General features: G+C 38.1%; 1 protein-coding gene across 1 annotated transcript in view; it reads right to left on the reverse strand.

Moving 5' to 3' along the window:
• The window catches only part of trip4 (thyroid hormone receptor interactor 4), an 85,189-nt gene that overhangs the window by 56,783 nt on the left and 10,316 nt on the right, over positions 1–18,090 (reverse strand). Inside the window, exons 10-11 of the mRNA XM_058781956.1 lie at positions 17,938–18,062; positions 17,726–17,817 (exon numbers count right to left, since the gene is read on the reverse strand). Of these exons, the coding sequence (XP_058637939.1) occupies positions 17,726–17,817; positions 17,938–18,062 (217 nt within the window). The remainder of the gene's footprint in view (positions 1–17,725; positions 17,818–17,937; positions 18,063–18,090) is intronic.

Below are 18,090 nucleotides of genomic sequence, written 5' to 3' on the forward strand. Positions count from 1 at the left end.
CTATTTAGCGGCAACATATTTACATGAATTTCTAAAGTTCTAGTTTTCAAATCTAGGTTTAAATACTAGAGATTGGTAGTTTATATATGTTTATGCCATGGTCTGTCTGAATACTCGATTCTGATTAGCTGGCAGGTGTTGATTAAATTCGTTGAACTGCACAGGTAGTACCAGGTCAGTTTAATCACGTTCTATATTAATGCGCTTCCTATAAACATTGGTAACCATAGTAACATACAGTTACAGTTAGATAGTAATACAGACGAAAATAACCGTAATTTTTATCGTTCTGGTCAAATATTGCAGCGCAAATATTATTAACATCTTTAATATGTGAATGCTGGCAAATGACCATGGCATAAACGGGATAATCAACGGCTAGCTGTGCATTAAACGATTTGAATGCACTTCGCGGAGGCAACCACCCTCCACTGTGCGTCGGGTGGTTCTTCGCCTCCACGTCATGCATTCAAATTGCTTAATGCACAGCTAGCCGTTGATTATCCTCATATATATACACACACACATACATATATACACATATATACATACATATATACACATATATATACACATATACATATACATATACATACACATATATATACATATATACATATATATATATATATATATAGCTGCTGGTCATATAATTAGAATATCATCAAAAAGTTGATTTATTTAACTAATTCCATTCAAAAAGTGAAACTTGTATATTATATTCATTAATTACACACAGACTGATATATTTCAAATGTTTATATCTTTTAATTTTGATGATTATAACTGACAACTAAGGAAAATCCCAAATTCAGTCTCTCAGAAAATTAGAATATAAGACCAATACAAAAGAAAGGATTTTTAGAAATCTTGGCCAACTGAAAAGTATGAACATGAAAAGTATGAGCATGTACAGCACTCAATACTTAGTTGGGGCTCCTTTTGCCTGAATTACTGCAGCGTGGCATGGAGTCGATCAGTCTGTGGCACTGCTCAGGTGTTATGAGAGCCCAGGTTGCTCTGATAGTGGCCTTCAGCTCATCTGCATTGTTGGGTCTGGCATATCACATCTTCCTCTTCACAACACCCCATAGATTTTCTATGGGGTTAAGGTCAGGCGAGTTTGCTGGCCAATTAAGAACAGGGATACCATGGTCCTTAAACCAGATACTGGTTGCTTTGGTACTGTGTGCAGGTGCCAAGCCCTGTTGGAAAATGAAATCTGCATCTTCATAAAGTTGGTCAGCAGCAGGAAGCATGAAGTGCTCTAAAACTTCCTGGTATACGGCTGCGTTGACCTTGGACCTCAGAAAACACAGTGGACCAACACCAGCAGATGACACGGCACCCCAAATCATCACTGACTGTGGAAACTTTACACTGGACCTCAAGCAACGTGGATTGTGTGCCTCTCCTCTCTTCCTCCAGACTCTGGAACCCTGATTTCCAAAGGAAATGCAAAATTTACTTTCATCAGAGAACATAACTTTGGACCACTCAGCAGCAGTCCAGTCCGTTTTGTCTTTAGCCCAGGCAAGACGCTTCTGACTGTGTCTGTTGTTCAAGAGTAGCTTGACACAAGGAATGCGACAGCTGAAACGCATGTCTTGCATACGTCTGTACGTAGTGGTTCTTGAAGTACTGACTCCAGCTGCAGTCCACTCTTTGTGAATCTCCCCCACATTTTTGAATGGCTTTTGTTTCACAATCCTCTCCAGGGTGCGGTTATCCCCATTTCTTGTATACTTTTTTCTACCACATCTTTTCCTTCCCTTCACCTCTCTATTAATGCGCTTGGACACAGAGCTCTGTGAACAGCCAGCCTATTTTGCAATGACCTTTTGTGTCTTGCCCTCCTTGTGCAACGTGTCAATGGTCGTCTTTTGGACAACTGTCAAGTCAGCAGTCTTCCCCATGATTGTGTAGCCTACAGAACTAGACTGAGAGACCATTTAAAGGCCTTTGCAGGTGTTTTGAGTTAATTAGCTGATTAGAGTGTGGCACCAGGTGTCTTCAATATTGAACCTTTTCACAATATTCTAATTTTCTGAGATATTGAATTTGGGATTTTCCTTAGTTGTCAGTTATAATCATCAAAATTAAAAGAAATAAACATTTGAAATATATCAGTCTGTGTGTAATGAATGAATATAATATACAAGTTTCACTTTTGAATGGAATTAGTGAAATAAATCAACTTTTGATGATATTCTAATTATATGACCAGCACCTGTATATATATATTATATATATATATATATATATATTCAATTTATATTATTATTATCTTTGTCTTTAAGTCTCATAAACAATACAGAAAATTGATGATTATTAAAAAAAAAAAAAATTACAATAAATAGGTCCTTTGAAAACTCTACAAAATAGGACAATTTCTTGTTATTGTGTTACAATTACAATTAATCACTACAGTGAAAATAAGAAAAAATTATAATTACAAAAAATTTTACTTCGTTAACAAATTCATTTAGTGTAATTAGATATAGTTAGATATCAAGCCGAACACAGCAAGAACATCTAGAGATGGACCATAAAACACTGCATTTCAACCTATTCATGCCATACCGAGCCAATCTGCAGCATAAACAGCTGATATTCAACCTAATAAAGCCATGTAGAGCCAAGCCCATACATTTACATACACACACCGCGACTGCAAATGATGGAGTACTACAACAATACCACAGCTTCTCCCTGGCAGGACAACCTGCACATGCTCAGTCAATACAGATCAATACAGCACTCAGCTACAGCGGAGGGGAAATTGGTTCTTTTTCACTGCTCATATCTGGTTGACTAAAAAATTGCCATGTTGACAGCCAAATGGAGGTGTCCGTAATCATACTGACATGGCAGCCTACAAAACAGCACTGGACTGACAGATATTAAGGGGGGTCTGTCTGTTCAAGGTTTAGATCAATACAATCAAACTGAACAGAGTATAGTTAGGACTGAAATCAAACATAATAATTATGTTTGAAAGCATGCTGAAACCCATAAGAATACATGTGCAGTTAAAAAAAAAAAAAAAAAAAAAGATTTCTAAGCCAAGTCCAAAACGAACAAATTTGCTTTGGTTAAAAAAAAATAACAGGACACCGATCCATGGTTTCATATAGTCTTGTAACAATAGTCAGACCTTCCCTGTTGTAGGCAAACCAAAATAAGATCAACTAAACGAAAGGTCACTAAATTCCAAAACTGTGGTTAGATATTCTTGGCATTAAGCAACCAAAACAAAAATCTGGCAAACAAAAATGGCACATCTCTATGTTTTTGTGACAAGTGATATTACAAGCGGCATGGCGGTTAGCGTTCTTTACCACAAATATGCTTGATGGCTGGTAAATTCCTAGTTGTATCATTGCTAGTGCTGGGCGGTATGACCAAAAATGTATATCATTATATAAAATTTTACCGGTTTCGTGGTATATTTTTTGTTCCATGCATGACCGGGTGTTGACCACATTTTCTACTGACTGAGAGAGGAAATACTGCAGTAGATTGACTTAAAATTACCTATTTTACTGTCTTGATGAGTGAATATTGTAGAAATATTCCACACTTAATAGTGACTAAACACGACCCATTACTAGCCTACGTTAACCAGGAGTCACTCATTTATAAGCTGTAAAAAAGTAATAGTCAAACATTATAAAAATTAAAATGAATGGTTTTCACTTTTAATACATTTTAAAATATAATTTATTAATTTATACATTTTCAGCAGAGTCACACAATCCTTCAGAAATCATAATATTCTGATTTGGTGCTGAATTATTATTGGCTTTCAATTAATAATAAAAATGGTTTTATTATAAAAAATGGTCAAAACAGTTTTTCACAGTCAGGACTCTTTGATGATCAGAACGTTCAAAAGAACTGCATTTGAAATATGATTATTGAAGGATTATGTGACACTTAAAATGGGTGTAATGGCTGATGAAAATTCAATTACATTTTAATTACATAAAGTTCTTTTAAATTGTAATAATATTCCACAATATTATAGTTTTACTGTATGTTTGATCAATAGAGATGTCTCAAAAAAATATTTTAAAAATATCCTAATTATTCAAAGTTTTTAGTGCAGATTATCAGAAACTGATCTTGCTCAATCTTCACTGCCAAAAAAAAAACCATTTGACGTAACATGAGATTTAATGCTACATTGTTACATTAGATGCTTAACAGTGTCTGAATGAAATCTGTGGCTCAGCCACATAATTTATGTCTCAATCTCCAAAATAGACTAGGAGGGGCATGGAGCAGATGACTGTGCCTTCCCAGTAATCCTGAGAGTGGGGGGTCGTTGATCAATATCTCAATGCACTCTAATACTGCAAGACTGTTATAATGCCTCCAAACAGATGGGCCATGGTGTATGTGTCTGTGAAAACCTACCCCCGCCAGCACCCTCCTCTCTTCCCTCCCTCCAGGCTGCCCACTGCTGCTCCAAAGCCAGTCGAGCCTTTTTTCTTTGAGTGGGAGGGGGAACAAACTACAGCCGGAGAGGCCACATAGCCCGCGCTAATTCTCTTTCAGAGGGGGTGGAGGAGGACAGGATGGAGGGATCCACACTTCTCGCTCAGGCTTTTATGGGAAGCTTTATTTACGCCCAGCCTCTCTCTCTCTCTCTCTCTCTCTCTCTCTCCTCGCTCTCTCAACCCCCATTCCACCCCCTCCTGCTTCCCAGACTGGATTTATGGTCGGCCTCCGAGCTGTGAGCACTCAAACAGAGGATGAAAAGGCGCTCACACTGCCTGTACCTCAAACACAGGCTTTTATGACACTCCACAGGATCAGCGCCGAAAAGCCCGAGAAAACAGCCACTGAGCAAACAAGACAAACGCAAGAAAGAGGATTCCAAGCAGATTCCGCTTGCGCTGTTATTGCCACAGCCAGACCACAAGCCCGAGGGCTGGAAAAGCAGCCGGGGAGCGACGTGCTTCTCTCGGCAGTAACAATTGTCCGACGACTGGGAAGAAGTCGCTCAGAGCCCTCTCTCCATAATCATCCTCTGAGTGATCTAAAGGAGAGCAATTACATTTCATCAGTGCTATTTATACATCAGCGGAAAACGAGTGTGCATAATTTAGACACCAGTGTCTGTGTCAATATCTCATTAAAGCTAATGAGACTAAGAGGGTGTGGGAACGCTGGCGGTGGCAGTCACAGATGTTTGCGCTGTCAATTTCATCTCCAAATAAAACCACAAGACAAAAGAGGGGCTCTCCAGCTCATGCTCGAAGATTAACACTGTCACACAATCCATAAGACCTGCAAACAATGAAACAATAACCACGCTACACTATCGAATGTTAGATGGATTTATCAAGCAAACAAATTAGACTTAGGTAGCTGGACTATCAGCATGCGGTCTGGTCCATTTTGTTGTTTGTTGCACACAAGAACCTTACACTTAGACAGGAAGAGGCTTTGCTTATTTGCTTACCAATAAGCAAAGTGACCAGAGTTTGCTATAGGCAAGGCAAGTTTATTTATATAGCACATTTCATACACAGTGGTAATTCAAAGTGCTTTACATAAAAGGAAGTGAAAAGTCATTAAAAACAAGATCTAAAAATTTATTTAAAAAGAATTTAAAACAGTTAAGATTAGAAAATTATTATACATAGTGCAATCAGTTCGGACGTAGCACAGTGCTCATCTGACAAATGCACAGCTAAACAGATGAGTTTTGAGTCTGGATTTAAATGTGGCTAATGTTTTAGCACATCTGATCTCATCTGGAAGCTAGTTCCAACTGTAGAGATTAAATAAACTATAACTATAGAGATTAAATAAACAGTTCACCTACATATTGGATGAGAATTTACTCATCCAGTAGATGAGTTTGTTTCTTCATTGGAACAGATTTTCAGAAATTTAACATTGATCTTCTGCAGTGAATGGGTGCCGTCAGAATGAGAGTCCAAACAGCTGATAAAAACGTCACAACAATCAACACGAATCCAGTTTATGAAATAACATCTTGTGAAGTGATAAGCTTGTGTTTGTAATAAAATGCATTCATCATTAAGATGTTAAGAAAATTCAAACCATTTCTTCCAGCTCAAATATATAGTCCTCAATATACAATATTGCTTTTTTCAGTAAAAAAAGTTGTATTGCCTGAATCAGGAGGGAAATATGCATGGGTCAAGCACCGTTTATAAGAGAAAACAGTCAAAAACATTTCTAAACAAATAACTTGGTAGATTTTGATGTGAGAGGACTTTTTCCCTGGAGTGTTATTATGTATTCGTAGACTCATATCTTGAGTCATAAGCAATCGTTTAAAGTTAAAAATGCCTTGATGGATTTGTTTCTTACAAACACACAGCTTTTCACTTCACAAGACATTAATTGATGGACTAGAGTCATGTTTATTACTGTGATGTTTTTAATCAGCTGTTTGGATTCCCTTTCTGACGGCACCCATTCACTGCAGAAGATCCATTAGTGAGCAAGCAATGCAATGCTAAATATCTTAAAATCTGTTCCCATGAAAAAACTAAATCATCTACATCTTGGACAGCCTGAGGGTGAGAAAATGTTCAGCACATTTTCATTTTTGAGAGGACATCTGCTTGTTGAAATCAGACATTATTGATACTATTGCAAATATGATGGTAAAGGAAAAAAAGAATATGATTCTTTCAGATCCATCACTAGTCCAATCCAACACTGTTAAAATGAGGTGCTTTGCTACACATACACACGCTAAAAAAACAGCAACAACTTACTTACACATAGTAAGAAATGGTTATAAAAACTGAAACAGAAGTGAAACAAGTAGTAGGAAAGAGGAAAAATAAAAAGTGATACTTATATCCCTTGTCGGTTTCCCTGTCCGGTGGAGTTGCACGGTAGAGTCGATGGTCTTTACACTCTTCGGTCCTCACACGAGAAGGCCTTCACACAACGGCTGCCGCGGTAAACTAAGCTTTTTTTATACCCATCTTAACAAAATTCTAATCCAATTCAGCTGAACACACTTTCCTGTTAATCACAACAAATGGCCAAGCAAGCGCCCGACACTGACAAGGGACGCGATACAGTACGAGACCAAACGCGATTTCAGCACATCTCCACACAGTAAACAAAACAAGCGTTTCCAAGCAACGACAACTGCGTTAAACACTAATGAGACAAGTAAATACAAGCTGATTTTAACTTCCGCTGATAGACTGCTTCTCTCAAAGACTATTACTTTACACTGTCTTCTGCTGGCGCTTGAACACACTTTCCTGATAATCACAACAAATGGCCAAGCAAGCCAAGCAAGCAAGCACTGACAAGGGACGCGATACAGTACGAGACCAAACGCGACTTCAGCATGTCTCCACACAGTAATAGTACACTAAAACACAGCTCTAAAGCTTGGATAATAAATAGCTAAAGCACAAAGATTAAAAGCCAATGTAGTACAATAATGTAATATAATGTAATGTTGTTTTTAGAAGATTAAGCTTTTACAGGGTCAGTATCACTTCAAATAAAACTTTCAAATTAATAAATATGACTTCATAAAACATTAAATAAATTAAATGATATTATTTACCTAAGACAAATTTTTTTATTAAAACTAAAAATTTGGGATCGAATTTGAATCAGATATAACCATAGATGAAATATAAACTCCTAAATTATTATAATTATTATTATTTTAATTTAATTCAAATTTAGTTTCATGAACACTGCATTTTAACTGACTGGGTTAAAAAAAAAAAAAAAAAAAAAAAGTGCACGCTGCTTCCTGAAATTAGCATAAAGCCTGAAAACTTGTTTCTGAAGCTGAAACTGTAACGATTAGCATGAATAGTATGAGATAACCAAGAATGATATTAATGTTAAAGAGATGTTCATTACAAGAAATTAGTTTGTAAAAACAAATTGTAATGCACATATAAATCACAGACATTTCACTGAGATAAACGTAAAAACACAAACCATTCGGAAAAAAAAAAGTTTAGCCAAAAGATTTTTTTTTTTCTTTCTGATCGTTTTAAACCCAGAACATTCACTGCAGCCTGACCAGGGGCATCAGTCTAGCCATATGACAGTTTCCTTCACCTCTGCGAATTCATTCTGTGCATGGTGGATTTGTCAAGAGCTGCTTGGTTTTGAAAAGCACCGAGGTAGACAGATACTCTCAGGTTAAAGCAGACAGAGCGGCTGAGGCATGCCGACATTTACACTGGATAAAAGAGAAAAGATTAGAGCCCTCTGAGCTGCAATAGACTTCATTGATTTATAATTAATCAAGGACAGAGCCGGGTTGCGATATTGCACCTGGACATAATCCTTTTAAATCCTCTGCTTGACATCATAGAAACTAGGAAAATAGATGCTCGCTTCAAACATACAGCTATCAATAGTAGAAGTGTGCAATATGAAAGTAATTGCAGGACATGAATTAGTATGGAAGGATTCTCAGGCTTTGCTTCAGTGTAGCGGCAGTCAAAATGGCAGTAGTGGGTTGCTGAGGTTGAGGAGCTGATGGTGAATTGCTCCCTCTGCAGGTTGTGTTGAGAGCAAAACACTGTTTACTATTTAAAAACTACCACTGACAGGCAAAAACAAGTAGCAAATCATTGCTCAAGGAGGCACCTGGTGATTTTAGTATCATTAAGATACAATAGTTTTTATTCAGAATTTATTTTATTTTATTTTTTTAAGTTTTGGGAATATTTGTCATTTGTTTTTGTTTTTTTAAATATCTTTTTCCTTTTCTTTTTTTATATAGTTTTATTTTTGTTTTTAAATAGTTTTAAATATTGTTTTGGCAACTAGCTAAAATAAAATAAGTTGTTTTGTTTTCTTTTGTTTTTCCATTTTATTTTAGATAAAGATTAGGAATTCCCATTCATTTTTTAGCCGATCACCTGAACTGTAAATGCAATGCAACCAATCTGCAACACTTAAAAACATTCATGCTTTTAAGTGCATAAATAAAAATTATAATATTATTGCTGTATATATGATTTTCAATACATTTTATTAAAAAAAAGAAAACAAAAATGTATTCAGATATTATATATCATGCACTACATGCTTAATACTTTTATATATTATTATTAATATTATTATTTTTCTTTCTTTCTTTGTTAATACATATATGCACTATTTGTAAGCAGCCCAGCTGCAATTGCTTTGGCAATACAAATGTGTAGTTTTTGTCATGCCAATAAACCACCCTTAAATTGAATTGAATTATATATACACATACAGTGAGGAAAATAAGTATTTGAACACCCTGCTATTTTGCAAGTTCTCCCACTTAGAAATAATGGAGGGGTCTGAAATTGTCATCGTAGGTGCATGTCCACTGTGAGAGACATAATCTAAAAAAAAAAATCCAGAAATCACAATGTATGCTTTTTTAACTATTTATTTGTATGATACAGCTGCAAATAAGTATTTGAACACCTGAGAAAATCAATGTTAATATTTGGTACAGTAGCCTTTGTTTGCAATTACAGAGGTCAAACGTTTCCTGTAGTTTTCAGCAGGTTTGCACACACTGCAGGAGGGATTTTGGCCCACTCCTCCACACAGATCTTCTCTAGATCAGTCAGGTTTCTGGCCTGTCGCTGAGAAACACGGAGTTTGAGCTCCTCCAAAGATTCTCTATTGGGTTTAGGTCTGGAGACTGGCTAGGCCACGCCAGAACCTTGATATGCTTCTTACAGAGCCACTCCTTGGTTATCCTGGCTGTGTGCTTGGTCATTGTCATGTTGGAAGACCCAGCCTCGACCCATCTTCAATGCTCTAACTGAGGGAAGGAGGTTGTTCCCCAAAATCTCGCAATACATGGCCCCGGTCATCCTCTCCTTAATACAGTGCAGTCGCCCTGTCCCATGTGCAGAAAAACACCCCAAAGCATGATGCTACCACCCCATGCTTCACAGTAGGGATGGTGTTCTTGGGATGGTACTCATCATTCTTCTTCCTCCAAACACGTTTAGTGGAATTATGACCAAAAGTTATATTTTGGTCTCATCTGACCACATGACTTTCTCCCATGACTCCTCTGGATCATCCAAATGGTCATTGGCAAACTTAAGTCGGGCCTGGACATGTTCTGGTTTAAGCAGGGAACCTTCCGTGCCATGCATGATTTCAAACCATGACGTCTTAGTGTATTACCAACAGTAACCTTGGAAACGGTGGTCCCAGCTCTTTTCAGGTCATTGACCAGCTCCTCCCGTGTAGTTCTGGGCTGATTTCTCACCTTTCTTAGGATCATTGAGACCCCACGAGGTGAGATCTTGCATGGAGCCCCAGTCCGAGGGAGATTGACAGTCATGTTTAGCTTCTTCCATTTTCTAATGATTGCTCCAACAGTGGACCTTTTTTCACCAAGCTGCTTGGCAATTTCCCGTAGCCCTTTCCAGCCTTGTGGAGGTGTACAATTTTGTCTCTAGTGTCTTTGGACAGCTCTTTGGTCTTAGCCATGTTAGTAGTTGGATTCTTACTGATTGTATGGGGTGGACAGGTGTCTTTATGCAGCTAACGACCTCAAACAGGTGCATCTAATTTAGGATAATAAATGGAGTGGAGGTGGACATTTTAAAGGCAGACTAACAGGTCTTTGAGGGTCAGAATTCTAGCTGATAGACAGGTGTTTTTAAATATCTTTTCCTTTTCTTTTTATATAGTTTTATTTTGTTTTTAAATAGTTTTAAATATTGTTTTGGCAACTAGCTAAAATAAAATAAGTTGTTTTGTTTTCTTTTGTTTTTCCATTTTATTTTAGATAAAGATTAGGAATTCCCATTCATTTTTAGCCGATCACCTGAACTGTAAATGCAATGCAACCAATCTGCAACACTTAAAAACATTCATGCTTTTAAGTGCATAAATAAAATTATAATATTATTGCTGTATATATGATTTTCAATACATTTTATTAAAAAAAAGAAAACAAAAATGTATTCAGATATTATATATCATGCACTACATGCTTAATACTTTTATATATTATTATTAATATTATTCTTTTCTTTCTTTCTTTGTTAATACATATATGCACTATTTGTAAGCAGCCCAGCTGCAATTGCTTTGGCAATACAAATGTATAGTTTTGTCATGCCAATAAACCACCCTTAAATTGAATTGAATTATATATACACATACATACATATATATATATACATATACATATATATACACACACATATATATATATATATATATATAACATCAATACTGTATAATGGATACAGAAAAAGAAACCTCTACTACAATATAGTTTTCAAAATTTCTATTTAAATGTTGCTTGCAAAAAAAAAAAAAAAAAACTGCATTTACTTTAAGCTCAGCAGGGGCTAAATGGACCATATGCTAACTAGCCGAACTTTGACCCCTTTGTTTTTCTAGGCTGTGATGCGAACTAAAAGGCACTTTTTTAATACAAGTATGTTATTTGATACGTCCAGCCACAACTTCCTGTTTCAAAGAGCACTGTGTCTACACCAAAAAGAAAATTACGTTCTGCAGTGTTTTTAAACTAATACCAAATTCTTTCAGGAAGGGAAAAAAAAAAAAATCTGTAAAACATGTCCTGCATGTTTTCCTGAGCAGTCAGAAAAGGAACTCGAGTTGATCCACAAACACATTGTTCTAAGCCAATGCATCCATCCAGTTTTAGGGAGAAATGTGCTCATTAGTCATTAAATAACATTACAAAGCAAAAATGGCCATCCTCATGGCCCTAAAATCAGGTTTCAGTCTTCTGATGTACAAGACAATTTCTTATTTCATCTTCTTGATTCTGACATAAAATATGACCCCGACATGGTCTTTGTGAGATGATATGTGAACCGCAGCAGAGGAGAGCTCATCTCAATTGCAGACGCTGCTGCAGCAGCACCAATTACACCTCTATTACAGGGAGCCTGCCATGCAGGGAGAACAGGAAATGAGGCAGGAAGTGTGCTGTAGGCTACAGAAGAAGACAGCAGGGGAAGCGGACACAGACAGAGAGAGGAATGTGCTTGTTCGCCAGAATACTGCTGCGTGCTGCTCAGTTCAAGTGCACTGTGAGCATTGATTTTTGTGTTGGAGGGAGGGAGGGAGTTGGCTAAGAAGCATTAATGTGGAGAAATAAATAGGAAGTCAATTGAAATTAAAACTGTAAGTGAAAAACATAAAAAGGATAGCGTTTTGAAGCTTTATCAGGTAGATCTATAGGTTGTTGTTTGTTGTGTTTTTTTTGCTTCAGAGCCCAGGTTTTATATTGGATATCAAGTGGTGACCCAAAACAGTACCAGAATAGGAAGAGACATGAGCTGACATGAAGTGCAGACACAGGTGTGTTGTATATCAGGTATTTAACAGCTTTAAGTTTGACTAAATCCAAACTGATCTGTTTTTTAATGGCTTTTAAATCATGTTGCGTCATGTACAGCCTAAGAGGGTGTCCACACAGGAGATGTTATTAAATTCAAAAACAGCTAGACAGAGTGCAGTGAAAATGGAACAAAAGCAGGAGTCTTGAGACGCAATCTATTTTTAACTTTCTACATCTTGCTGTTTTATTATAAAGCGTCTTGACATCCACGATGCACTTCATTGAGCCACTTCATTTTATTGTTTTTTTTTTGTTGTTGTTTTTTGCTGTGATTCTAGTGAATGCATGAAGTCAGTTCTCCTCAAGTTCACTCAGGTGTCTTACCAGAGTAACCAAAGGTGCAGTTCAACCCATTAATTATGAACATGATCCACAAACATTTCAACCAGAAATACTTTTTTCCACATTTTAACAGTATTTGAATGGATTTGAACTTTTTGCGAAATGCTTTAGTAGGTTATGTGAAATTTTTCATATATTTACTCCAGTGAATATTTCTCAGGTTGGGTTTGTTTGTTAATGGCAATTCTTGTACACAAAGCCTTGGCCTAAAAGCAATGCATGTTGTCATAGGGTACAGTAAAGACTGGATGACACACAAACTTTTGCATCTATTTGCAGTCTGGAGGAGTTGCCATTAGTTGCTGAAAGTCAATGCCAATGGGAGGGGAAATTTCTGTGGGTGATTTACTAACAACGCGCCAATTTAAGAACACAGACGTAACATCTCATTTACATATCGATCAGTCTGAAGGTCTGGAATGCATGGCAACTTTCATTGGCCAAGGCCCGCCCATGAGGCCGTTTGACCGACATGTCAAACAACCAATCACAGTTCGTTTCGTTCAGCTTCACGTTTCGGGGCGTGGAAATGTCGCCACAATAACAGACTCCGAGTGTGAAACTCTCGGACGTATTTGAAAGATTCTATACTGCAAACTATAAATATTTCACATACTTTAGAAAATCCAGCATTTATTTGATCCTGATAAGCGCTCGTCGTCACAGTTATAAACACGACGGCTTTCTTCTTTCGTGAGGGGGTTTGGCATCATGGCATCTTTGTTTCCAGGCGGAATGTTAAAGAACGCGACACACACGTCTCCCAGAAATCCTGTGTAATTCAACCAATCCGATGATGACTTCGAAACTCCTGAAGTGTTTCCACTTTTGTGTGCCATGTGCATCAGACGTTCAGCCAGCGGTCCGTGGGCGTGACATCTGAGGCTGAGACTACATATCGACGAACGCAATATAACAAGCGCAGCGCAAATTAGCGTAGTCACAAATAAAGAATAAAGAAAAAAGAAGCCACAGTACATTGAAAAGAACCGGAAGGTTTGCTAGAAGTTTTGATAGAGCTGGTATTGCGTGACTCCTAGATGAGGGTTTCAAGTCATCTTTTATTTCCTGAAGCAAATTAAAAATAACATGTCTTGGCAAACAATATGTTCGGATAATGTGTTCTTCTGGCATTCAAAATAATATAATACGTGTGGAAAAATCCTCTCCCTTCTACTGCTCTCTGTGGTGCCTCCTCCTATCAACAATAATTGCAGCTATTTCAAGCGAAAAATTGTTCAACACATGCTTTTTTGGGGTTGTTAAATAATGGCGCAAATGCCAGTAATTTGACAAGTGCAAACGTTAGTAAAATGCATTGTGTGATTCATTTGAATTCTCTCCTCCCATAAATTTTGCGTCTGAAAGGGAAACTCCTACAAATGCATAGTCAATAAGGACAAGCGCACTTTTCAGCACTAATTCGTCACTGTGCATCTTTAGTAAAACCTGACAGTACAATTTTAATGCCAAAAGACGGTTTGTGACGATTCATAAGCTGGTAGTAAAACTGGCCCTTAATATGGAGCCACTGATGGCTTTTTTGATCCAAGATGGCGCTGCTCATGGCAGCCTCCGTGGCGTTGTCCGCTGTTGTTTCTGTTTTTGTTAGTTTGTCCTGTCTTTAGTTACAGTGGGGCAAAAAAGTATTTAGTCAGCCACCAATTGTGCAAGTTCTCCCACTTAAAAAGATGAGAGAGGCCTATAATTTTCATCATAGGTATACCTCAACTATGAGAGACAAAATGAGAAAAAAAAAATCCAGAAAATCACATTGTAGGATTTTTAAAGAATTTATTTGCAAATTATGGTGGAAAATAAGTATTTGGTCAATAACAAAATTTCATCTCAATACTTTGTTATATACCCTTTGTTGGCAATGACAGAGGTCAAACGTTTTCTGTAAGTCTTCACACACTGTTGCTGGTATTTTGGCCCATTCCTCCATGCAGATCTCCTCTAGAGCAGTAATGTTTTGGGGCTGTCGCTGGGCAACACGGACTCCAAAGATTTTCGATGGGGTTGAGATCTGAGACTGGCTAGGCCACCCAGGACCTTGAAATGCTTCTTACGAAGCCACTCCTTCGTTGCCGGGCGGTGTGTTTGGGATCATTGTCATGCTGAAAGACCCAGCCACGCTTTCATCTTCAATGCCCTTGCTGATGGAAGGAGGTTTTCACTCAAAATCTCACGATACATGGCCCCATTCATTCTTTCGTTTACGGATCAGTCGTCCTGGTCCCTTTGCAGAAAAACAGCCCCAAAGCATGATGTTTCCACCCCATGCTTCACAGTAGGTATGGTGTTCTTTGGATGCAACTCAGCATTCTTTCTCTTCCAAACATGACAAGTTGAGTTTTTACCAAAAGTTCTATTTTGGTTTCATCTGACCATATGACATTCTCCCAATCCTCTTCTGGATCATCCAAATGCTCTCTAGCAAACTTCAGACGGGCCGGACATGTACTGGCTTAAGCAGGGGACACGCCTGGCACTGCAGGATTTGAGGCCTTTGTTACTTTGGTCCCAGCTCTCTGCAGGTCATTCACTAGGTCCCCGTGTGGTTCTGGGATTTTTGCTCACAGTTCTTGTGATCATTTTGACCCCACGGGTGAGATCTTCGTGGAGCCCCAGATCGAGGGAGATTATCAGTGGTCTTGTATGTCTTCCATTTTCTAATAATTGCTCCCACAATTGATTTCTTCACACCAAGCTGCTTACCTATTGCAGATTCAGTCTTCCCAGCCTGGTGCAGGTCTACAGTTTTGTTTCTGGTGTCCTTTGACAGCTCTTTGGTCTTGGCCAGGGTGGAGTTTGGAGTTGGACTGTTTGAGGTTGTGGACAGGTGTCTTTTATACTGATAACGAGTGGAGGACAGAGGAGCCTCTTACAGGGTTCCCACACCTTGGTTAACTTCAAATTCAAGGACATTTCAAGGACTTTCCATGTCCAGTACCCTCAAATTCAAGTGAGAGCAAAGGTTACATCGTGTCACCTTGTAAGATACATTGTTACAGTTTTCATGTGTCAAACACAACTATGCAAAAAAGCTTCTTCTTTTTTTTGTTGCATTTATTTTTGGCCATATGACAGAAATCTCATATTCTATTTGTCGTATTTCTGTTTTGCATAAAACTGAATAATATTTGGTACATACTATACTGTATTCTAAAATGATCTGATATTAACTTTTGCATGTATTTTATTGAAAAGAGCTTAGGCTCATGTAACCAGAAGTTTTAAGATATATGAATATGCTTAAGTTTTTCTTGCCTCATGGCTTTTCATTATTTTAACAAGCAAAGCAATTCAACATTACATCCTTTGGATCTCTGGCAAGCCATTCTTTGAATCTTGAAACTTGCATTTTCCAGGCATCACGTTTCAGCCTATTTTCATGGTGTGTCTGTGAAACGTTGAGGTACCATCTTAGTAGTTTTGTGTGCGTGTGAACGTCATGGCAACAAACAACACAAAGTACCTCACATAGGAAACACTTGACGTAACGCATAAATGTGCAACGTAAATCAAGCAAGCTAGTATGCATAGGCCACAAAGTGTTGGTGAAATAACACATTAGCAGACCGGAGGGAATAATATGGAATTTTCAAGGACCTGTATCTATGTTTGTTTATTTTCAAAAACTTTCCAGGGCCTTGAAAATTTTTAATCAGATTCACAAACTTTCAAGGATTTCAAGGACCCGTGGGAACCCTGCTCTTAAAGAAGTTGTTACAGGTCTGTGAGAGCCAGAAATCTTGCTTGTTTGTAGGTGACCAAATACTTATTTTACCGAGGAATTTACCAATTAATTCTTCAAAAATCCTACAATGTGATTTTCTGGATTTTTTTTCTCATTTTGTCTCTCATAGTTGAGGTATACCTATGATGAAAATTACAGGCCTCTCTCATCTTTTTAAGTGGGAGAACTTGCACAATTGGTGGCTGACTAAATACTTTTTTGCCCCACTGTATTGGATCACTGTTACACAACAATAGAGGCATATCACTCTGTCCCACGGGCAGCTTTAGGACTCTCTGATCAGCTTGGTTCATCTTATACCAACCTACAGGCAGAAACTGAAATCAGCTAAACCTGTTTTAAGGACTGTTAAAAGATGGACTAATGACGCAGAGCGGGATTTACAAGCCTGTTTCCACCTCACTGATTGGCAGCAGCTTCAAAAACAGTCCATCGATCTGGACGAGCTCACATAGACTGTAACATCTTATATCAGTTTCTGTGAGGATATGTGCATTCCTACCAGGATTCATTTAACCTACAACAAAGACAAACCGTGGTTCACTGCAAAACTCAGACAGCTCCGTCAGGCCAAAGAAGATGCTTACAGGAAGGGGGACAAAGTCTTGCATAAACAGGCCAAATACACACTGGAAAAGGAGATCAGAGTGGCAAAGAGGAATTATTCTGAAAAATAAGGATTCAGTTCTCTTCCAGTGATTCAGCATCAGTGTGGAAAGGTCTGAAAGAGATCACCAACTACAAGACACCATCCCCCAGCACTGTGGAGAATCAAAAACTGGCAGACGATCTGAATGAGTTCTACTGCAGGTTTGAAAAAAAAACACCCCACACCCGCTCTGAACACCTTTCCACACAACCATTAACACCTCCAGTTTTTTGTTCTGTCGCTGTCATTCTGTTGCACTGTAGAAGCTTCTGTCACAAAAACAAATTCCTCGTATGTGTAAACATACCTGGCAATAAAGCTCATTCGGATTCTGATTCTGCAAATAAACCAACAATAAACATATACTGTATGGCTCATATATGACGTTTAGTTGCTTTGTTAGTAACAAGCACATCACTATGAGTGTATAAATGCCCCTAAGAGCTCCAGATGTTGCTGAGAGACAGCAGGTGATGTTAATGATTTAAGCACAAGATGCCATGCTTGCTTACAAAAACAAGCTCAGAGCACTTTAAGGAAATAGAATGCTTTGTATGGATGAATACCAAGAGGGACAGCAAAAGCCACTGACCTGTTCCCTGAACTGCTCCTGAGATAGACAATCTGTGATGTTCACGCAGCCCAGCAGACAGCCTGTGGGATACTCCGCAGGAAACTTGGGCTCTGGATGGTGAAATAAGCGAAACGTTAGGTGAAATTACAAAGGCACTACATGCCTGATGGGATCATTTAAGTCTAACAGCTTTAGTATTACTAACATGTACTTGAAGACATTAAGCACACCTTCTTTGTAAATGTGACGATACATGGCCTCTACCTCTGCAATCTCTTGAGGAGTGGGTCTGTTAGCAGCAGCAGCAATCCACAGGCGCCCCCTATGGGATGTGTACCACGTTCTGCCTTCTACCCTACACAAACGCAAGAAATGAAGAGAAA

This window comes from Onychostoma macrolepis, chromosome 07 (genome assembly GCF_012432095.1).
Source record: "Onychostoma macrolepis isolate SWU-2019 chromosome 07, ASM1243209v1, whole genome shotgun sequence".
NCBI classification, from domain to species: domain Eukaryota; kingdom Metazoa; phylum Chordata; class Actinopteri; order Cypriniformes; family Cyprinidae; genus Onychostoma; species Onychostoma macrolepis.